We start from the raw sequence: 23818 nt of genomic DNA on the forward strand, positions 1-23818 counted from the left end.
AAAAAGAAAACAGGATGGTGGATTTGTACATTATAAAAACACCACGACATCTTGGCTGAAAGTCAAAATTGTACATAAAATGAATTTCAAAAATGATTTTTCTGTATAAACAAATTTCATTTCCAAGATGGATCTCCCCAAAAATATTTCTTCTGCTCCAAAATAATCTGTTCTGTCATTTCCCCCCTTTCATCATATTTTAAGTCAAAAATGGTTAAAAGAAACATTTCACTCCTCAAACACTTGTTGTTTTAGGTTAAAGTGGGTAGATTATTAACTTAAAGATACCTTAAAAAAAAAAAAAGTCTTGTTTTTGCTTGTCATCAAAGACAGTTGTAAACTGGGAGTGACACTTTCAGAAAACAAGTATCATAAATGTTCCTCTTTAGTATCTCATTATTTCTATTATTTCCAGAACAAAATCCTGACAATTAAAAATCAAAACAACAGGAAAAAATAAAAAGACAAGAAAACAACAGACTTTTAAAACTTCAAACGAGACCAGCTGCTAAAGGAAAACACTGGCAGCACTTTTTGGGATTTAAACTCACACAAATAATGGCTAAAATTATATACAATAACTATAAAAAAATATAATAACTCAAAACGCTGGTGTATAAAAATAAAACAAACACACCACACGGTGGATTTTCCAGTTGTCCAAATCAGTTGTCATGCAGAAACTCCCAAACTCTGTCATTACAGACAGTAAACATGATTTCTCTCTTTTTTTAGGGAAACTGAAACCATCAACTTACGGAGGATCAGTCATTACGGAAACCAGCAACACTAATCTGAGCCTGAGAGCATGCGGGGGGCAGGGAAGGAGCTTGTAGCTCGAATTTCACCTTTTCTTTCTCCTCATCCATCATTTCTTACTGTCCAAACTCCAACAGGTTACTCTAATCCAATTTTCGACAAACATTTTCAGCATCACTCTCTGATCCGAAGCCAAAAAGTCTCTAAAGTGCTCCAAAGAAACTGGACTGACTAGAAAAAAAAGAAGAAGACGACGATGGAAGTGCCTCAAAAGAAGAACTATAACAAAATATAAAAGCAAACACACATTATTTTACATTTCGTTTCACCAAATACAAGGTGGAGAAAAAATAAGCATCATTTTACGATTTCCCTCTTTTTCTTTCTGCGTTTCTGTGCATCTGCAGTTCGACCGCGTCACTTCCTCCAGAGAGCTTCAGTACTTTGGCACTTTGGTGTAATCCTCCGTGTGAATGTTCCTGCACATGCAGATCGACAGGATCATCCCCAGCAGCTGGCAAACAAAACAGACATACATTTATACATCAATAAAACATTTTATATCCTCTGTATCTGTGGCGCTCAGGAGGCCGGAGCGTGTGCACCCGCTGAACCCCCAAAACCCGCCGGCGGGTTTGAAATGCACGTTTTCTTTAAAATGTCATAGCCAGAAGCTGCAAACACTGAAATGATCGTCGGAGTTTCCGACGGTCCTTGAACGAAGCATCTGTTGCTTTCTTCAGGAAAAACAACCGAATCGAAGCTTAAAAATCGGGATATTTCATCAAAATCACTTAATTCTACATGTCTCATTCAAAAATTGGCACAAACCAGACAGACAGTTTGACATTTTGGGAAATACGTATCTTGCTGAGTTAGATGAGAAGATCGATACCACTCTCACATATGTATGTATGTATGTAGATTCCATTGTTGTAGATTGATTAATCAAATCAACTCCCTGAACGATTCGATGGAATTATATCGCATTTAAATAATCCATTTCACTTGGAAACAGAGCTAATTAATTAATTTATCGTTTTAAAAACTTTATGATAGTGAACTACATACACGTCTTTGGGTTTTGGACTGCTGGTCAGATAAAAGACGTCAACGTGGGCTTCAGGAAAGTGTAATGTGCATTTTGTCCCCATTTCATTCGACCAAAACAATGAATCAAGAAAATAAAAATGCATAATCGTTACATAATCGTTATTTGCATCCCTACTCTGAACACTGCATGTCACATTTTTCTGTAATATCATGGTGGGGGATAATTACTGTGTGGTCACTCACAGGATCGCTTCCTTGACAGCTCCACGATCAGCAGATAGATTTATTGGCAGTTTAGCTTTTGAGTTCATGTAAAAATCACAGATCTGCTATCACATCACATGTGGTTGTTCTGCTCTGCTTTAGCACCGCATAAAGGTGGAGTCTGACCACCTGGAAAGGGGGGTCTCGTCCGGTTGTTTGTTCGGTACCAGAGTTGACGGCACTAAGTGCATTAAGTGTAATTTATTCCACAGTTTACGACACATGTTTATAAACGATGGTGCTGCCGTACCTCAATAAACGCCACTCCGAGGCAGATACCCAGGACGACCCCGATGTTGGTGAGGAGCCAGCTCTCCACGCTGGCAGCACATCCCTGAAAACAAACACAAGTGGATTAATCCAACAGCACAGAGGAATGAATGAGCCAGGTGAACAGTCAACAGGTGAGAATAACAGAAAACGCCGTTTACCACGTCGTAAACGGGCCAGTCGGGCGTCTGAGCCTCACAGAAGCCGCTGTCGGAGAAGTTCCCCGTGGCGAGCGAGATGTTCTGGCAGGAGCAGGGAAACAGCAGCTCGGAGCTGTTGGTGATGACCATGTTACCGGTCCAGTCCACGCGGCCGCTCCAGCCGCAGCACTCCATCTGCAGACAGACGGGATAATCAGCAGCGAGGTCAACGAAAAGACAACGGGCCAGATCACAGAGGCAGTCTGGGGTGGAGAGCGGCTGCTTCAGAGCGTGTTTGATTTGAGCAGATCTTCAGGCGGGAATAAAAACGCCTCGTCAGACGTTACTGATCGATTCTGGAAGCTGAAAAATTGTTTGGTCTCTTCATCAATTTTCCTGACAGATGGGAGACTGAGTTTGGCAGGAAGCGTCCTCATCAGGTTTCTGACTGATCAGCTCAGGCCACGGTGAACCACACATACGTATAAGTTTCCATCCACACTAATAACTGAACCACAACCCCAATACAGAAATAAAACCTGTTGAAACTGATTATTTTCCTCGGTTATAATCAAACAGATTTTGTGCGGCCTTTGCTAGATAGTCGATAGTGAAGTGAGTCAGACAGGAAACAGAGGAAGAGAGAGAGGTGTGACACGCCACAAAGGTGCCTGGCTGGAATCGAGGATTTTGTGGTTATGTGGTACGTCACGCTACGGGCGCCATAAAATGTGTTTATTTTTTTTTTAAACTACACATAAATAAATCCAGCCTGGGCCGTGCTAGAAACTGCACTACTTCTAAAATGTTCACATCTCGAAGTGAACATGTCAGTGACGTTATTGCAGGAAATAATTGGGAGATTATTATGTGGATTTAGCAAACTTTATTTTGAAGGGCACAGACGAACGCTTCCTGTGTTATATTTCCTCCTATGGTCTTCAAGGGTTGCTAATATATTTCTAAGAAGGTAAAGACGTTTTTTTGTTTAGAATTAAATGTTCCTATAAAATGGGACGCTCTGTGTTTTAACAGGAAGTTTAGCCTTTTTCACAGGTCACTCGCCTGCGGCAGTCTGTGGTAATCGATGAGCTCTTCTGTTGTCAAAATGCAGACTTTTTAATTTTTTAACTGTATGTTTTGCACTTTGCATTTACTTCTTCTTTTCATTCTGGACTTTTCCAGAGAAGGAATACATAAATCTATTAATTAGAAGAGCAGTTTGTTCGAGGCCTGTGTGTAGCAGTAATGACAGTAAATGACTGAAATGTGTATTGACAGGAACTCTTCAGTGTCAGATGTGTAGTTCATGTTTGTATTTGCTGCAATAGATTTAAAGAGCGTGAATCTGACCCCAGATCAGTGCTTCCGACTCACATTCCTCTGGATGAAGTCCCAGGCCTGCTCTGTGGTGGAGTTGTTGCCAGGGTATTTGTCCAGCACCTTGGTGACGATCTTGGACATCTCTTCATTCAGCTGAAAGAAAACAGTTTTGTGGTGTTGATAAATAAAAATATATATATATCTATATATATATATATATATATATATATATATATATATAATATATATATATATATATATATATATATATATATATATATATATATATATATATACAGGTTTGCTCTAGCTGGCAGTTGCAACTGTTGAGGCTTTATTTGTTATATGCTGTTTAATTCTGGATGTTTATGCTCCATGTTGGAAAGAATTTGTCTTTTGCTTTTGTTCTTTTTTCCCCCCCTTCTTGTGTTTTATGTGTAGCTTGATTCACGACAGAATAAAACCAAACCATTTCTCCCGTAGCTGCAGGACTGCAGTTCACGGACGTACAGAAACAACAGCAGCAAAATGAGAAGCTCTGGAGGAAAACAGCGGACAATGCTGGAGTTCTGAGCGGTCAGCATACGCACAGAGTTGTTAGCTAGCTACAGTAAATGAGCGTCACGTTCATTAGCTCCTCGTGGCGAACGAACGTCGACATCAAAAGACACTCAAGTGTCCAAATTCAGGCGAAAAAATGAGATGAAAGTTCGCATTGAGTTTGATCTGAACACATTTAATATCAGCGAGAGTGAAAAAACCACCATGGACTTTCTTAGAGTTAGATGAGAAGATCAATACCACTCATGTCTGTACGTTAAATATGAAGCCAGCAGACAGTTAGCTTAGCTTAGCATAAAGACTGGAAACGGGGGGAAACAGCTAGCCTGGCTCTGTCCAAAAGGCAACACAATCTGCCTACCAGCACCTCTAAAGCTCAACAATTAACGTTATATCTTGTTTGTTTAATAAGTGTAAAAACAACACGTTTGGACAGAGCCAGGCTAGCAGTTTCCCCCCGTTTCCAGTCTTTATGCTAAGCTAAGATAACCAGCTGCTGGCTCTAGCTCCATATACACACCGTAGTGAGAGTGGTGTCAATGTTCCCATCTAACTCTCGGCAAGAAAGCAATCATATTTCCCAAAATGTCGAACTATTCCTTTAAGTCCCTTTTAACAAAAACCTCAACGTTCCTTAACAAAGATTTAAATATTTGAATTAAAGCGTTCTATCAAAGCCATGTTTCACTTGCATTCCTGAATAATCACAATTCTTCTTCATGACTTCAGTACGTCCTCTGGCATGAGCCATGAATTCTTGCGGTGAAGAATTTGGCAGCCAGATCTGTGAAATCAGATTTCTGGGACATCCAGAGCGAACAGTGCAGGCACCTTCAGCGGCTGAACTGACGCAAAGTCCAGACGCAGGAAATCTGTGTGTAACTGTTGCTAAAACTTTTCTCCGAGAGCCCAAGTTTCAAGCTACGCTCGAGGTCTCCAGTGAACACAGCTCTCCATACTGGAAAACCAGATCCTCTCTCTTTTTATTTATTTATTTTTTTTTAAATCAGAGCAGGAGGAGGTTTTTTTTTTCCCTTGAGCCTCTTTTTGGCAGAAGAAACAGCGGCTGAAAAGCAGCTTCCAACAAATGGTCAGATACAATAAACAGATCCGTCTGCGCTCTGAAATGTTATAAAATGGAGGATTTTAGTTCTTCAGTCTATTCAGATGCTTAAAGCGACGACATCTGGATCAGCGAGGACACTTCTGGTCCAAGTCTGAGATTTTCTTGCACTCTGTGCCTCGTTTTTATTTTTTAAATTTGCTTGAGAAAATCATAAAAGTGCACCGAGTTATTTTATGTTTTTGGATGTGTGTGTGTGTGTGTGTGTGAGTAACCACACACACTTTTAAGTTTGTGTAAGATAAACTACGTCACTGTCCAGCTGGCGTGAGTCTCCCAGTTTTCAGTCACATTACCCATAAATCCTTTCAGAGACTCGTTTATTCTACAAGAAAATCAAGAAATCAGACAACAGGGGGAAACCCTGACTTCGTTTACAGGTCCTGCTACTTTGAGGAAAAAGTACTGATGTGGTAGGAGCCTGCATCCCTTAGCCTCCATGTTTGTAGTCCATATATATCCCAAGACTATAGGGCTGAAACGATTAGCTGATCGACAGAAATTCAATCTGCAACGATTTTCAGTCGAATAATCTTTTTTTTTTTTTTTTATTTATTTATTAATTTTAGATTTTTTGGCATTTTTGCCTTCCTTTGAAAGCGACAGCAGTGATAAAGACAGGAAATGCGGGTAGTATGCGCCGTAACCACTGAGGCAACCAGACGGCCCAGTTTATTTCATTTTTCCAGCTTCTCATGAATATTTACTGGTTTTCTCTTTCTGTCTTCTATTATAGTAAACTGAATATCTTTGTCAGGCAAAACAAGCAGTTTGAATACATCACCTCTAGAAAATAATCCACAGATTAATCAATAATGAAAATGATCACGAGTTGCAGCCCTATAAGACTACAATACATCGAGAGTAATGCTGCGTTGACGTCACGTAGGATTGGAAGGTAGCGATTGGGAGAGGTTCCCCATGTTAATGACTCGCAAGTGTTCGCGTCATCTGACAACTCAGGATGGTTGTCCGACGATCAGAAATACAGAACAGCTCCGTTAACGTCAGTCTGCGTCCATTTGTTTACATTTTCAAGCACTTCCTTATCACAAAGCGTCAGGTCGGACATGTCGGAGCGTTCGGAAAAGTCTGAGTTTTCCATTTGTGATTCCAACTTGGATGTTGACACAAATGGTACTTATAAAGTTGGAAAGTGGTAATTATGGAAACTCATGACGTTAACAAGGTCTCAGGGAAACACAGATGTTTTGCATTGGAGTTAATTGCTGCAACGTAAGTGCTCCCGTATTCTGTGTTTACCCCGAGGAGTGCTCAGAGAAGAGTGTGCAGGAACTCCTCTTGGTGTGTAAGTGCTGCTGTACAGTAAAAAAAAAAAAACTTTTCACACAGACACAGAGGCCAACAGGACACGTGAACCGACTGGTCGACCTCGCCGTCACTCAAATTATCAACAGCTGCTCCTTTCAAAGAAAATGAGCTATCGTGCTCGGTTGTAACCCGTCGTTACGTAAGCAAGTAAAGCTTTATTGGTACAGCACTTTTTAACGTGTTGGTATATCGATCCAAGTTTGGTCGCGTCCCGCTCTCCTTAAAGAGGGAAGAGGCTGCAGCAAATACTCGCATGTTTTATTTATTGGTTATAATGTTTTAAATAATAAACTATTCACATTCTAGGTATCTTCACCTCTATGCAGTTAGAAAGGTCAGTCACAGTGTTTGAGAACAAAGTGTTTGTTGTTTCACTTGTTCTTTATTGTTTGAGCACAGATGTGACTGTCTGGTTAGATTACTGTGCTGTAATGAGCTCTCATACCTGACACCTTCATATAAAATGCTAATTTTTTTTAAATCTAGACGAACGTAAGCTCACTTATCAATAATAAATCTTCAATGAAACTATTCACGTGAAGTGTTTCTTCATTTTCAAATAGTCCTGGTTATTCGAAAAAACAAAACGTGCAAATCGTCCATATCTGAAGCAAACAGGAGGCTTTGAGAGGCAGATAAAAGGAAGTCATGCAGTTTGTTGCCTGGTTACTGAAACAAACCTATAAAATAAAAGTAATCTAAGAGTGTAATCTAATACTTACTGACTTTAGAAAGCCACAATACTGAAGCCACAACGCAGAACACGTACTTTCAAATGATTAGAAAATTAGAAAAGAAGCTTAAGAGTAATTTTTTCTGCTGCTTCCTGTTTATCTGTAAAAAATGTCTCAGGCTAAACACCAGAGGGCGCTGCAACACCAACCGCTGTCAGTTTCAAGTTGAGTTAGCTGGTGTTAGTCGACCACATGTCGCCTCATCAGACAGTGTGCTCAGTTGCAGTGGTGCACTTGCTGGAAGGGCAGAATCAGCTTCTATTCATAGCACGTGCTGTTTTTATGTCACAGCAGTTTTGCTTTTGTTATGACACATCGTGGGTGTGAACGCAACCAATCACAAGGTGAAGGTGCGTTGTTAACAGGTGTGCTGCAAACCTCCACGTTCCATTAGTCAAAACCACCCGCTAACGTCTGGATTCTAGGTGAGAGTAAAGAAAGGTGCTCATGTGCTGCGGTGGCGATGGGATGGAGCACGAATGAAGAGGAAGTGACATCACTCACCACATCCTTCTGGAAGTAGATGAGAGCGCCGGCTGTTATCTGAGCGATGAGGATCAGCAGGAGGCAGGTGAAGTACTGAGGAGAGGACAGAGACGACAGACGTTAAACTCGTCAAACCCAAGAACATCTGTAAGAGTATTAAAACATGTTGGACTGAGGTGGTGCTGTCAAACCAGCATGATGAAGACGAGGCTGGTGATATTCTACATCTTTCTTACTGGCAACAAACCAGCAGCGAACGTATCTGCTAACAGGTGTGTGTGTGTGTGTGAATCACAGCCTGATGCATCTTCTTCCTCCATCGTTGTCCAGAAACTATTAAAAACACATCAGCGAGCCGCTCTGCTGCACTGGGTGACATGTTGCTTCATCACCATGAACACACACTGTAGTTTATTCTGACTCAGCCCCACACACACCGTCCTGCTGCCCCAAACACTCACTACAGCACCACATGTGGATTCATCCGCCGCTGAAAATAGTCCCCAACAGATGCAGTTTCCTCCTGTTAGTCTGATAAAAACTACAGCGAGCAGCTGTTTGAGGAAACTACTGAGCCTTTTTTTTTCTATATCTATATATTTGTGAGCTGTTTTTTTTTTTAAAAAGATCTTCAGCAGGGACCAGTGAGCTCTGAGCTGAGAGCCACGGACAGGAAGCGTTGAGAGACAGACTGACACATTGTTGGTGTTGATCTTTTCATGGGATTTGATGGCAACAACAACAAAAAAAACAAAAAAATAGAACACCACCAGCCTTATCTTTTCAAATTTAGGTATGAATTGATGTATGAATATTTGGTGTGTTCAAAGGGACTGTGAACCATCAACTGTCTCTCTCTGTGTTTTACCGTTTCACTTTTCTACCACCTGGTGTTCGGCTCTGAAGCAGTTTGTAACCAGAACAGAAATGCAGCCATCGAAGAAAACAGAGACTTCGAGAGTTCGTTAACCTTTCCGAGCACACTGTGCATGTGCAGGCTAATGCTTTAGCTCAGCTGGAGAGGTTATTCAGTGGGACAGGACAGATTTCCAGCCTTCCTAAAACGGAAGTGTATCCTTGAAATCTTTTTCCAAAGCTTTCAAGCTCTGTTGTTGTTGGCTGTAGCAGCTGATCCAGCATCAGTGATTGAATGCTCTGACCTCAATGACTTTCGGATAATTTAAAAATGTCATGTTGTGGAGTTAAACAGACAGCTGTCGGTCCTTTAGGAGAAGTAAATCCTCCACTCTTCATCGCGTCTAAACGATCAAACGGTCACTCACCAGGCCCAGCAGACAGCGGATCTCATAAATGGCCCCGAAGCAGCCGAGGAAGCCCATGAGCATGGAGAAAGCCCCGACTCCAATCAGGATGTAGCAGGCCACCTTTACAGCTGTGGAGTTGTCTGCATGGAAACAGAAATATATAAATATAGTGTAGTTTGTTTATCACAGCGTATAAATGTGCAGAAGATGTTTTTACTGCCCCAAAACAACAGATTCTTCAAATGTATTTCAAAACAAATGAGATTTCTTGTTTTGAAAAACTATTATATTATATATCACTACATTACACACACAGATTGATAGATTTCCTTTTAATTATTATTACTTTTAAATTATTTTGAGGTTTGGACTGTCGGTCGGACACAACATGAAGGCGTCACTTTGGGCTCTGGGTCGTCGTTTCTCACTATTTTCACAAGTTTTACAAACCGATTATGGATTTTTAATCAATCGACTGATGGAGAAAATAATCAGCAGATGGATCCAGAATGAAAAGCATCATCAGCTGCAGTCCGATACAAACCGGTTCAACATGAGCTCCAGCTCCACCAGCTGCAGCAGCAACATCCTGCTTTACATTAATGCACGAGGAATAATAACCTGATGATAGAATATATAACAGCACAACACTTTTACTTGTACCAGAGTATTTTTACTGTGTGGTTTTAGTACTTTTACTTTAGTAAAGGATCTGATTACTTCCTCCACCTCTGATGAAACAAGCTTTGCCAAACGACGTGTAATTCCAGAGTCAGTGTGGACAGTTTTGTGACTCTTGAAGTAAGATTGACTGCAAAATATTTCTGAGGTTTAAAATCGTGTCACCATCCAGCAAACTAAAACTACAACACAAAATCTAAAAACATTCATTTGATATTATATCGTCACAATCAGCTGAAAGACAAGTGGTGATTTTATGTTTGACCAACATCACGAAGTCAAAGTTCTGCAGGATCTTCTGGACGCGATGGAGACGAGCGTAAAGCTGCACTCGCTTCAGTGATGTCGCAATCTGAACTCTACAAACTCGAAACTGAAACCAGACAAGCTCGCCAACACAGCAACATGTGCGGTCATCAGATGAAATTAATTCAATCAGAAGCAAATGTGTGGCTGCAGTGCTCCAGTTCTGGCGAGTGATCCGGGTCCGACGTAATGCAGGAAGCTAGAATGAGGCCTCAGCTACAATCCAGACCCCCAGAGGCCAGAAGCATTAAACGCTGTAGACTCACGACTAAAACTGTGGTAACGCGCAGAGACGGAAACATGCAGAAGCATCCTCTTCGTCACGTTTATAAAGCTGCGTGTTCGCCTGGTTCTGTTTTATGAATCTCAATCATTGTGGACCCGGACGCACGTGCACAAGCCTCACTTCACCTCCCACAGTTAGACACGAACGGCCGTAGAAACGCTCGTAAACACCTGTTTGCATATAGATATTTGTGCCCGCTCCACCACCATCATTGGACCTGTTAATGAGAAGAACAGCAGAGAAGAAGTGCAGTTTTACCGATTGTGGAGCATCAGTGAGGTTCTCCAGCAGAACCAGAACAGCTGTCATTACGCACAGCTGTGGCTATTTATAGCGCCCGTATCATTAATTCATCACATGTACCTGTAAACCGTCGTCACGGCGATACTGTAATCATGATTCTGATTATGGAGCTCAGACTTTGCAAAGTGCTTCACAATTGAGGATAAAATGAAAAGAGCGTGAACAGGATAACGGTGGCTCGAATGTAAATAAAAATGCAGCACTCACACACAGTAATTCATTAAAATTAAGTTTAAGTGTCGTTTGTAGTCTGCAAAAAATTAAAATCAGTGAAACTGGCTAACAATCTAAAGAAACTTTCTTATATACATCTTTCTCTCACCTTATATTTCTTCTCCACCTTATCATTTCACATGCATTTATAAAATGGCAGCATGTGTGTGGGAGATGATGTTTTTTGTGCATACGCATCGTTCATACATCGGGCCCCCGGTTAGGTTTTGGGGGAATCACAGGATCCGAGATGTTGAACATCGATTCACACGAAAGCTGCTCAAGATTGTGAGCAAGCAGCATGCTGGAAGGAACACGCCAACGTCTTTAAACGGTGCGTTGGCAGAGTCCTCGTGGCCTCAAGGAATCATGGGATACCCCCGGGGGATCAGCGAACCAGGGCACGCATCTCTAAACCAAGACAAAGGGAAACGAGGGGAGTTTATGATGGAAAATTAGGCTGAGGGCGGGGGAGGTGGAGAGGGTGGGGGTGTATGAGTGTGTGTTTATGTGCTCTTACACACACGTACACGTTTTTAGGGTCAACCTGCGGGGCGACCGGTGCAGCTCCCGACCCCAGATTAAATACTGGCTGCTAGGTTACGATGCAGAGGGGGCCTGTGAAGTGTCAACACACAGGTCCACGACACAAAACACACACACACACACACACACTCACACACACACACACACTCACACACACACACACACTCACTCACGTGCACACAAGTTTCTGTTAGTCCTCACCTTTGGTCGAGTCACTTTCTCAGAATCTGAGTTCTCGTTATGAAATATCCGGATTGGTTTCTCACAAAAGATTTAATTCAACAGACACGAAGCCCACAAATGTTCAAAAACATGGTTGAAATCAATATCACGAGATGAAAATCTATATATTTAATCACAATAAAAACAAACGCACCGATAAAATAAACTAATTAAAGCTCAATACAGTGAACTTTTGTCCACTGCATTACACCAGACGTGAAATTTTCATTTACTCGAAGTACAAAAGCTTCAAACACCATGTATTTTTTACTTTAAAGGGGTATTTCAGGTATTTAATATCGCACTTCCATAAAGTTTATAAGTGTACGAGAGACATATTTAAACAAAGAGGCCGAGATATCCTGACTTTTGGTCTGGATCCTCCCCGTGGTTCCCATAATGCGACTCAGTAGCTTGTAGCTATTGAGCCGTCAAACCGACAGCCGCTGTGATCTGTAACGCTGTAATAAAAGCCAATGGTCGTCAGCCACCAGTAAACATGCTAGCACATTAGCTCGCCAGCGATAGTGCTACCCTCGCCTTGCAGGTCATAACGGTCTGGCGAGAGGAACAAGAAACTGTGATGGATTTTTACGGCGGACAGTTTGGGGAATATCTGTCCAGATAAAACTTGTGCTGCAGCCAACGAGTCACTGCCACGCCCGGCGGTTAGTTTGCTCCTGCCTCACTGTGTGCTCATTTATCATTTGAAGAATCCAGTTTCCATATTTTGCTGTTTGTTTATGGTTGTTTGCCAACATTTATGACCGTGCGCTAGCTTAATTACCTTGTTGCACACGTTTTCTCTCGTGATTTTTCTAATGTCTAATCAGACTGACTGTTTCAGTAACTGCTGAGTTCATTTACAGTGTGGGAGACTTTTGTTTGAAACTGTATTTCATTTGTCTAATAAGTCAACCTGCTGTTGGTTTATGAACCATCCAGACCTCTCAGGTGGTCTGGGATCAGGTCTGCCTTCTGTCCCCAGAGTCAGAACTAAACCTGGAGAAGCAGCATCTGAAACAAACTGCAGGTCTGCTGCAACTCTCAGTTCTTTCAAATCGACTTTTCTGTTTGCCGCTGCCTTTAATTAAATCAAATAATGATTCATTTCTCACACTGTAACTTTTACTGTCCTGTTTTATCTTGTTTTTATTTTCTATTTAACTCTTTAAGTGTCTTTAAATATCTTTTTATGTTGCTTTTTTATTTTGTCTTGATGCCTTTTATGTAAAGCACTTTCAATTGCCTTGTTGTTGAAATGTGCCTAAAAATTTTTTAAATAAACAAACAACAACAATAATAACAACTTGCCTTGCCTAATAATTCTTATTTGCTGGTGTTACATGGAGCTTGTGACAATAGACCACACACACACACACACACACACACACACACACACACACACAGATTGGACATGTAACGCACTGTGATATCTGAAATAACATCCTTTCCCTGACTGGAGCCATTTCATAATATCGCCAAATCGGACTAGTGTTCCCCGAGGCCTCCGTCCTCGACACGGAGGTCTGTTTACAACCCGTCTGAGTTGTAATAAAACTAGATCTGTCCTTAAATATTTGGGAGATATGTGATGATGTAAGACGGCTATCAGCAGAAATGAGGTCTCGCTCTGACTCAGCGCAGCACCCGGGTGATTTCATCTCTCACATACATGCTGCACCAGGCAGCTCATTGATTCACCCTCAGAACCGGCGTGATCATCTGTGAGCCCATGACGGGCCACTGGCTCGGTTTATAAAATGTTCCATTGAGCATCAATACGTCTCATTTATGTGCAGGCACAAAGCTAAACTGTCCACTGCTAGCTTTTACCCTCCGCTCCGCCTGCTTTGTGTCGTATGACCGCATTCCCGACTGCGATGAAATCCCTGGACTCACGCTATCTGTCCTGCCTCCTCTCGGCCCGGACAGACCAGTGATGTAGTGCGTGGCTGTGTGTGTGTGTGTGCGTGGCTGTGTGTGTGTGTGTGTGTGTGTGTGTGTGTGTGTGTGTGTGACGACGAGTGTGTGCAGTGATGAGTAAGGCGGTGAGCGCACTGGGCTGATGTGATGCATGCTGATGCTGGACGGAGCAGAAAGAGCCCAGTGTCTGAGGGGAGGACACCTGCAGAGAGGCCACGGACGACGGACAAATGTCCTCAGTGACGCCCGCTGGTCTGAGAGCATGCACGCACGCACACGCACGCACACACACACACACACATGCTGTCTCTCCATTACACTAGCTCAATGTCTGTCTCTATATTTCTGCATCAACACTTCTTCAGTCGTCTCTTTCTTATTCTCTCGCCCCGAGAAACTCTGACTGTTACTATTTCAAAGTTAAGAGATCGTTTTAGGGAAATTGGCTTATTTGCTTCCTTTCCATGAGTGAGAAGACTGACATCAGTCTCATGTGCGTTAAGTACAGAGCTGGAGTCGTGGTCGTGGTTAGCATAGCTTAGCATAAAGACTGGACGCAGGGGGAAACAGCTAGCTTGGCTCTGGTTTTAGTTAAAAAAAAATACACCTTTTAAAGAGTAGTGAAATGTAACTAAGGACATTTACTCAAGTCAAGTGCAAATTTTCTTTTCATGTCACTTCCTGCTTCTACTCCACAACATCTTCACTACATTTATCTGGCAGCTTTAGTTACTAGTTATTTAAATTAAGTTATGTTTACATACAAAACATATGAAGAGCTTATGAAATGATGTTTTGTTATAATTTAAACTCCCCGACAGTATAAAACAAGTACAGCTAAAACGATTAGTCAATTAGTTGATCGACAGAAATTTAATTGCCAAATATTTTGATCATTTCATGGTTGTAGCTACCAGGTGTTGGCAGAGCTACTTTTCCCCACTTTGGACAGAGCCAGGCTAGCAGTTTCCCCCTGTTCCCAGTCACTGTGCTAAGCTAAGCTAATCGCCTCTTGGCGCTAGTTACATACTTAACACACAGATTGTTTTCTGAATAAGCGTAGTAATAAGTGAACTATTTTTTTTTTAAATCTTACAAAGGGGGGCAGGCCGATGAGCCGAATTAGTCTTTGAACAGTGTGTCAGAGAGTAAAAGAATATGGAGGAGGGAAAAAGAGAGAGGCTGACAAAGAAAGAAAGAGCAAGAGAGAGATTTATTTTGTGGCTTAAAAGGAATTTCTTTTTTTAAAACACAGTCCACAGAACCAGAGCCGAAATCTGCTGGACACTTGTGTTTAAGTGAACAGCCTCATATGGTGGAAAACACACCAGTGAACACACACACAGATACACGTAACGTTCATGGTAACGCCGCCGCATGTTGGCCTCATCAGGCTCACTGTGACCGGATGAAAAACGTCTGTTATCAGAGTCTTACTGCAGCGCAGAGCGTTTGGAAACCAAACAGCAAAATAATTAAATTAAAAAACGCCGGTAGCCTAAAAGACAAACTGATGATTTGTGTGTTGAGCTCTCAAGTGGAACTGAATACATTTACACTGACAGTGGAGGTTTGGGTTAATCACAGTCTCCAACAGATGAAGGTCACCTGTGGGAACGTGGAAGTTTTTCAGTCTCAAAGCACAAGTCTGCAATCAGTTATGACACGAGCTTTGGGGAAAAAAAAATAATAATATGAACGTGACGCTTCTGTCCGACCTCCACAGTCTGGATGTGCAAACGCTGATGTGGAGCAGCGAATTAAACCCAGCAGGAATTAGTTGCTAGCTTACGATTTAAAACCGTCAAAACGTCATGATTTCTTGCACCGTAATCAGAAGAAATGCTTCATCTAATAAAATATGGGAAACGTTTCGAAAGGGTGATGGCTCACCACGACTCTGTCCTTAGAGGTCTCTCGTCGGCGAGCCGCTCGCAATGCGATCAAAACTCGATTTTAATAAACAACACAGATTTAGGGGAGTAAAATGGGTTTCATGGAGCAGAGCGTTATGACTTTTACTTTCTGTTTCCCCCCCCAAAGTCTCAGATTGTTGTTGGAGCAGCTGATAAAACTGGACTACATTATGTTGAAAAGTTGAAGGTTTGTAGATAATAACCTTTATTTTAAATGGGATTTGATGACTATATTTTCAACAAATGACTGGTTCTGCAGGATCTGCTGGACAGATTTCTTTGCAGAAGCGCTTAAAATGTGAAATGTTTTGCATATAACACAGCGTTATATGCAGGTTTACTAGTGCAGCGCAGTCATGGCGGCTTGTCTACTATAACCCGGATTCATTTATAGTGTATCTTACTGTTTCTTCTTCTTCTCCTCCTCTCAAACACACACACATAGAGGCAGCCTGCAGCCAGGACTTGGTCTGTTTTCAGCCTGTTAATCATGCCTCCATTTATATTGGCCTACATGCGCTCTACAAGTGGATTAGTGTAAAAGGGTCCACTGGAAAAAAAGACATTGGCCGTTTGTTTTGTTTGTGCTTTAGAAATCATCGCGCTGAAATCCAGCCAGGACAGCTGCATCGAAGGGTTTTATCCCATCTTAGTCCAAACAACAGGCACAGAAAACTGACTTCACTGGAGCAACTCAAAACATGCAAATAATAGAAAAAAAGAATCGGGTCAAACGACGTAAAACATCAAAAGGGATCACACCGCATGCCGACTGTCAGCGACCATCAGGAAAACCAACTTTCAGTTTTACAGTCGAACGCAGAGCGATTCAGTCTGTTCATTCCTCAGTTTCACTGAAAGGAAAATTACATTAAATCTGATACAGGCACTTACTCAGGACGACGATGAAGCTCTGATTGTCGAGGAGGAGCCACAGTCCAAAGCCCATGATGGCGGCCCCGCACAGCTGGAGGAGACACACACACACACACACACACACACACAGGTCAGCCATTAAAACATGCTGCAGACAGGCCGTAAATGTGTGTGAATGAGAGCACGTTTCAACACACTAACAGATGAAGTTTGTATGTGAGGAACCTTCATTGACGACAGAGGATGCAACAATACGTTCAGCTCACAGTTTGGTTTTACAGTTTGTGCTTCTTTTAAATCAGAAACCTTTCAGACTTTTGAAGTCCTTGAAACTTGGACTTTGTGAGACTCTTGAGACTTGGCTCCTTTTTTAGAGAGTTGATTAATCTAACATCTCACTGTGGCTGTTTTTGCTTTTACTATTCTTCCCTGCAATATTTAAAAACTGATCTGCTGAGCAAATAGCACCAAATATGTCCATATCTTGTTGTGTAGACCTGTTTTCATTAAATATAATAGGTCCGCTAACTCAAATATGACAAATATACATTGCATTATCAATAGAATGTGAATCAGAAACAGGTTTATTTATTAAGTAGGTTTTCACATACAAGGGATGTGCCCTGTGATGTGTTGTGGTGCGGTCAAAATAAAGTCATAAATATAAAATCGGAATTTAAAATGACAGTTTAAAAAGGGAAAAAATAATGTACAATGTGCAAAAATAGAAACCTAGAGATAGCCAATAGCTGCTTCACAATAAAAGGTCTGTTGTTGAAAAACTTTTTATGTGAAGCAGCAGCAGCAGGAACCGTTCAGTTTGCCTCATCAGTACGTTAACAGCCCCGCCACCACTGAAAGCGATCAGTAAAACAGTAAACTCAGGCTGATGTCTCAGAGTACGAGCACTGAAAGGAGTGAAACTAAACTCCAAACCACAGAGATTCAGTTAAAAGTTACAAAAGCACTGAGAGCTGAACTCAGAGAGAGCTTTCTCTTCAGACGCACAAACTGTTTGTCTGAAAACTACTTACTGTCGCAAGTCCAAGTCAAGTTGTCAAAGTGCAAGATCCAAGATCTTTTAGGTCTCCTGACCAATAAAATTACATCTGTGTTACTGCTGAGACAAAACCATTTCACTGCAGAGGCCTGAAAATTAAATATTCAAGGTGTGCAGCGATGCAATGCCTCCGTGCCAATGTCTTTTTCATTTTTAATGTTCCAGGATTTCACCAGGTCAAAACCTGAGACTTAAATATGTTTTGCTCTCAAGGCTCAACTCTCTAAAAAAGTCTCAAGAGTCTCACATCAGCGAAGTCCAAGTTTCAAGGACTTCAGTGACCCTCAGTCAAATCAAGGAATATAGTAAAAAAAATAGTGCTATCAGCGTTATAAAAAGACTTGAAAATCTAAAGTGCTCATTTCATGTTGCTCACGTTGGCGCATTTTTAAATCAAATTTAAAAAAAAAAAAAAAAAAGACATTAACATGAGAAGCTGGAGTTTGATATGACTATTTCAGTTCAAAATATTTTAAGCAAAATTTGAAACAGAAAAGCAAAATGTGACTTAAGTTTCTGTAATTTAGAGGATTTCCCCCCGATGGTGCTTTCCTACTTAGTATCCCGTAAGTGTAGGAATTCAAACACACACACAGCGTTTATCTGCCCGCTAAGAAGCTCTTCAGAGTTCATTTCCACAGAAGAGGGAGAGAGAGAGGAAACGAGAGAGTGAGTGTCACCCTGGTAACTAAGCCACAAACACTTCATCCGCACTGTAATTAAGACTCAGGCGCAGAAAGACAATGTGAATGAATAGCTGACATCAAGCTGTGCACAAAGCTGCAGTCTATTACACAACTGTAGATACTTTTACACAGTCAAAACACAATCAATCTGGGATTTATTCCAATATTCAGTTGTAATTCCTCTTCTTGAAAGCACTGAATGAAGTGATGTATTTAGGTATTTTTTCCAGTAGCCACTTTTTTTTACCCCCCAACCTGCCGGGTCAGTCCCAGAGCAAATTATCACCACGCAGCTACTTAACACAACAGACAACAGGGCGTTAGCCAGTTTCAAACAACTCCTAATATTTACTGCAATTGACAACAAAAAGGAGCAAAAGCGTAAAGATTAAACAGTGTCTTTATTTGCTTAAGCTGCTATTGCTAGCATGTCCGGCTAACTAGCTTACTAGCAATGGTAGTAACCCGGCTTTACATCCAAGCCCACCAACAAGCTACATTAGCTTGCGGAGTTACAGGTTACGTTAAAAAAACAAAAAACATTCGCAACTAGAACAGTAGACGTGTAGTATTTCCCCACTGTGTGGAAGTCTGTCCTGGATGCTATCAGAGTTTAGGCTAACGTTAGCGGCTCTGTGCTGCTCTTTGTTGGATTTGGGGAAGTTTAAACTCCAGCAACTTCAGCGAATGTTACTCGAGATCGTGTTAGGTTTGCCAAACTCATAGGTTAAAATGGATTTATAGTCCACACGGAGCAAAAGTTTATGTTAAGGAATGGATTAAACAGTGTCTTTATTCGCTTAAAAAGGTCCAGTGTGCAACATTCAGGAGGAGCTATTGGCAGAAACGGAATATAATATTCATAAATATGTTTTCATTAGTGTTTAATCGCCTGAAAATAAGAATCGTTGTGTTTTCATTACCTTAGAATAAGACGTTTTTATCTACAGAGGGAGCGGGTCCCCTTCCACAGAGGCCGCCATGTTGCACCACCATGTTTCTACAGTAGCCCAGAACGGACAAACCAATCACTGATTCTAGAGAGGGTCATTCGCGTTTTTTGCGAGTTTCGCAGCCACCGTAGTTTCTCCTACACGCTTGGAAGGGGAGGGCGAGGCGAGCGGTATTCAAACTGCAATTTCACCGCTAGATGCCACTAAATCCTGCACACTGGACCTTTAAGCCGCTATCGTTAGCATGTCCGGCTAACTAGCTTACTACCGAGCTACTACATTTTTGAGGAGGCACACATCTCTGCGTAGCCCCTTCACGGAGAAGTATTAATCCAGCTTTAGTCCTCGCCCTGAACGCCGTCTCTCTCGTAAAAGTGAAAACATACTGTTTAAAAATACGAACACGCTTGTAAGCGAAGCAGGAAAACAGTGTTACGTTAGTTAATAATGAAATAAAGTCTGAACTTACATTTTTACAAATTATACCTATAATTTACAACTACAATATGCTGTTTCATTATTTCTGCGTCTTCTACATGGATCATCAACTGGTGAGGACGCTCACTGAGACATGTAGCATTAGCATCAGTCTTTTAGCATGATATCCTGTATGTATGCTTGCCAAAGCGGATAAAATCTGCTAGAACATGTTGGCAATTAAGCAAAATCGGACGTCACCGGCTAGAAATGAGAAGCTTTTGTGTCGTTACTAGCTTGCCTTACTAACCAACAGCTGAACCTAACCCTAATGGTGTTACAGAAAGGCCACTGAAACAGAAATAAAAACACGTTGATGTCAGTGTGAACATGTTAACATGACGTGCATTGAACAGCTCTTAAGAGCTTTAAGATGCATTTCTCCTTTAAATGGCACATTATCATTAAAAATCACTAGTGAAGGTAAAATACTCACAAAGAAGATGAGGTTGAAGAGGAACAGGAAGTACTTGGTCGCTGTCATGCATCCTTTCCCCATGATGCCGGATCTGTAAACATGAGACACGACGGTGAGGACAGACATTCACATAAACGCAGTGCAGGTGAAGTTATTCTGTACGAAGGCAGAGCAGGATTGCGTATCCAGATTTGCTTTGGGGATGAGCGTGATGTGAACAAGTGGTAACAGATGCTATAAAAGGACCACAGACCTCTGAGGCTAAGCTGGCCTGGTTGATCATGATCCAGACTGGGGAGGGGGGCTCAAATCTCCAGGATTACACCCTCAAAACCAGTCCAAATCATAAACTTACACTCAGAGCACAGAGGGAGGAGAGGCCAGACCCGCTATAACCTCTCGCTTTGTGGCCCTCTCTAACTCTCTCAGATCCAGATCCCAACATGTTTACAGGAAATCAATATTACCGTAATAAGAGTGATATATGATCTTTGCAGTCAGGGCAGATGAGGGTATTTGCATTCACCAAATTGCAGATTTATGTGGCGATGACATTATTATGCCCTTTGAAGATTAATTTGTCATCCATTCAAAGTCTTTTTCTTTAATATCTGCAGATTAGAATCGGCATTTTTAAAGACACATAACTCTCCACCTAAAGATCGCTGTAATCCAGTGGTAAGTACTGTGCTTAAGTACAAATTTGAGGTACTTGTACTTTACGTGAGTATTTCCATTTTATGCTACTTCTACTCCGCTACATTTCAGAGGGAAATATTGTATTTTTTACTCCACTACATTTATCCGACAGCTTTAGTTACAAGTTAATATTTTATACGTCAAACATATTATCAGTTTATAAATATACATTGTTATAGATGAAACTACCCAACAGTATATACAGTTGTTAAAATCAACATTCAGATGCTGCTTAAATGTAACACTTTGAATAGATCTATTTTGCATAATGAGTACTTGTGATACTTTAAGAACAATTTGCTGCTAATACTACACAGGTGAATTCATCACAGAAGTAATGCAGAGTGAAAGTTATCAAATCCCAACGAAAAACAACAACAAAACAAAAAAAAAAATGCGTCCAACTCGCTTTCTCCACTAGGAAAACGTTGATGACCTTTCTCCATCTTCTTTCCTTCTTTTCCTTTCGGCTGTTCCCTTTCAGGGGTCGCCACAGCGAATCATGTGCCTCCATCTAACCCTGTCCTCTGCGTCCTCTTCACTCGCACCAGTTAGCTTCATGTCCTCTCTCACTACATCCATAAACCTCCTCTCTGGTCTTCCTCTAGACCTCCTGCCTGGCAGCTCCAGCCTCAGCATCCTTCTACCAATATATTCACAGTCTCTCCTCTGAACACGTCCAAACCACCTCGATCTGGCCTCTCTGACTTTATCTCCGAAACATCTAACATGAGCTGTCCCTCTGATGTCCTCGTTCCTGATCCTGTCCGTCCTCGTCCCTCCCAAAGAGAACCTCAGCATCTTAAGCTCTGCTGCCTCCAGCTCTGCCTCTTGTCTTTCCTTCAGCGCCGCTGTCTCTAAGCTGTACGACATCGCTGGTCTCACCGCCGTCTTCAACACCTGTCCTTTCATTCTTGCTGAGACTCTTTTATCACACAACACACCTGACGCTTTCCTCCACCCTTTCCAACCTGCTCGCACTCGCCTCTTCACCTCTTTTCCGCAGTCTCCATCGCTCTGAACCGTTGACCCTGAGTACTTAAAGTCCTGCACCTTCTTCACCTCTGCTCCCTGTGACCTCGCCGTCCCACCTGGGTCCCTCTCATCGACGCACATGTATTGTGTCTTACTGCGGCTGAGCTTCATTCCTCTGTTTTCCAGAGCAGACCTCCGTCTCTCTAGATTTTCCTCCACCTGCTCCCTGCTCTCACTACAAATCACGACGTCATCCGCAAACATCATAGTCCATGGCCTATGACCTTTCTCCATCTGTGTGGTGGCTCATATTTACAGAAAATCCAGCCTGACTTGAACACAGCATCCCTCTCTCTCTCCCTCCATCTGTGTTTCCACCTTCTCTACACCTCCCTGCAGCCTCCTCCTCCTCCTCCTCCTCCTCCTCCCCTCCACACAGCAATGGCCTCTTTCTGTCCAATAAATCTATGAAGATCTGGGTGAAATATGGAGGCCTGACTCGATGTTTCCTCCTGGCAGTGAAGCCCTGTAGCGTGAGCACAGTGCCCGTGTATCCGACCCATATTCCCATCACTGCAAAAAGGGTTACAGTTACAACGCTGCCTGTGCCAGTTTAGAGGGTGGGGGTGGGTGGGTGGGGTGGGGGGCACCTGCAGGGATGACCGAGGGAAGAGAATATGCAATGGGAAAGACATTTTGGCAAACGGTCGCAGCAAAGCCAGATGGAAGGTATTATGGACTATAAACAGAGCTGGCTGAAACCTTAACAAAGACCAGGTCAGCCTCTGATTCTGCACAGCAAGAGTCTGAAAGGAGAGACGCTGCGTTATAAGACTGAAACCCCAAATTACACCGAATCTTTTTAGGTCTGTTTTTAAACCTGAAACTCAGGGGGTAATTGCTGGGTAAAAATTTCACTAAAAACAACAAAAAAAAAAAGGTGCATGAATGAAAAAGTCAAAGCAAAGAATTAGTGTTTTCTTATGCACAGTTAAAGGATAAAGCTAGTGATGTTTTTGTATTATATATTTTTGTTCTTATCAACAAATCCCTATCAATACTTTCTGACCTGTTTACGGTGCTCAGTGAAGACAAAAATCTTAAATACATGGTTTTATTTTTTAAAGTCTTTAAAGTAATTTCCTAAAACAGCTGGTCACTGTAGTTTTTAAATCAAACGTTACTCAAACAGGAGGAAATAGTGCATTTGTTGGAGATTTTCAGCTGCAGATTAATCCAGCTGTTGGATTAACTTTACACTCATTGTTAAGGTCCGAGTCATATTAGCGTTTAAAACTGCAAAATTTGGGGGCGGAAAATCAATTTCAGTGTGCGGATTCTCTCGCAGGGGAGAAGAAATTGCACGAATTCACGCCGCTGACTAAAAGCAAACCGTCTCGACAGGGCCGTCCTTCGAGGGAACGGCGAGCCAGAGAGTTGCATGGATGAATGTCGCTGTGACGCTTTGAAGGAACATATTGACGTGTTTAATAGTTTTTAGACGTCAATGGAGCTCGATGGCACAGAGGAATAACATAACAGACCGGTGCACACACACACACACACACACACAAAATTGCGAACCCGACCAAATATCACCAGACTTATCCTTTAAATTTCATTATGGTGCCTTCAAGGCATCCCCAAAGTCTAAATCTGGACTGGAGATGGTAAACATGACAAAAGCATTTATGTACTTCTGGTTGGTTAAAAAAAAAAAAAGATCCTGAAACAAAAGCTTTGTTAAATTTAGAAGTGCCACGGAGCCATTTTGTGCTGCAGCTGCTGAACACAAGTAGAAACATGTCTGCTTCAGGAATGTACACGATGTTTCAATTAATTTATTAGCCTAAAGTTGTTGAATATGGCAGGTTTTGTTTTGTTAAAAAAAAAAGTCTTAAATAAAACCATAGGGAAAATACTATTCACAGCTGCTTTCACACCAAGAAAACTCATGTCTGTGCA

General features: G+C 41.8%; 1 protein-coding gene across 3 annotated transcripts in view; it reads right to left on the bottom strand.

The window, feature by feature from the left end:
• LOC122876603 (CD82 antigen-like) overlaps positions 1-23818 on the bottom strand; it is a 37802-nt gene that overhangs the window by 165 nt on the left and 13819 nt on the right. For all 3 annotated transcript variants that reach the window (XM_044197174.1, XM_044197157.1, XM_044197165.1), the window contains 8 exons: positions 20198-20270; positions 16604-16676; positions 9329-9450; positions 8064-8138; positions 3864-3962; positions 2508-2681; positions 2327-2410; positions 1-1273 (listed from right to left, as the gene is read on the bottom strand). The exon at positions 1-1273 is cut by the window's left edge and continues 165 nt beyond it. In XM_044197174.1, coding sequence (XP_044053109.1) covers positions 1196-1273; positions 2327-2410; positions 2508-2681; positions 3864-3962; positions 8064-8138; positions 9329-9450; positions 16604-16676; positions 20198-20260 — 768 coding nt within the window. In that variant the 5' untranslated portion in view covers positions 20261-20270 and the 3' untranslated portion in view covers positions 1-1195. The remainder of the gene's footprint in view (positions 1274-2326; positions 2411-2507; positions 2682-3863; positions 3963-8063; positions 8139-9328; positions 9451-16603; positions 16677-20197; positions 20271-23818) is intronic.

This window comes from Siniperca chuatsi, linkage group LG1 (assembly GCF_020085105.1).
Source record: "Siniperca chuatsi isolate FFG_IHB_CAS linkage group LG1, ASM2008510v1, whole genome shotgun sequence".
NCBI classification, from domain to species: domain Eukaryota; kingdom Metazoa; phylum Chordata; class Actinopteri; order Centrarchiformes; family Sinipercidae; genus Siniperca; species Siniperca chuatsi.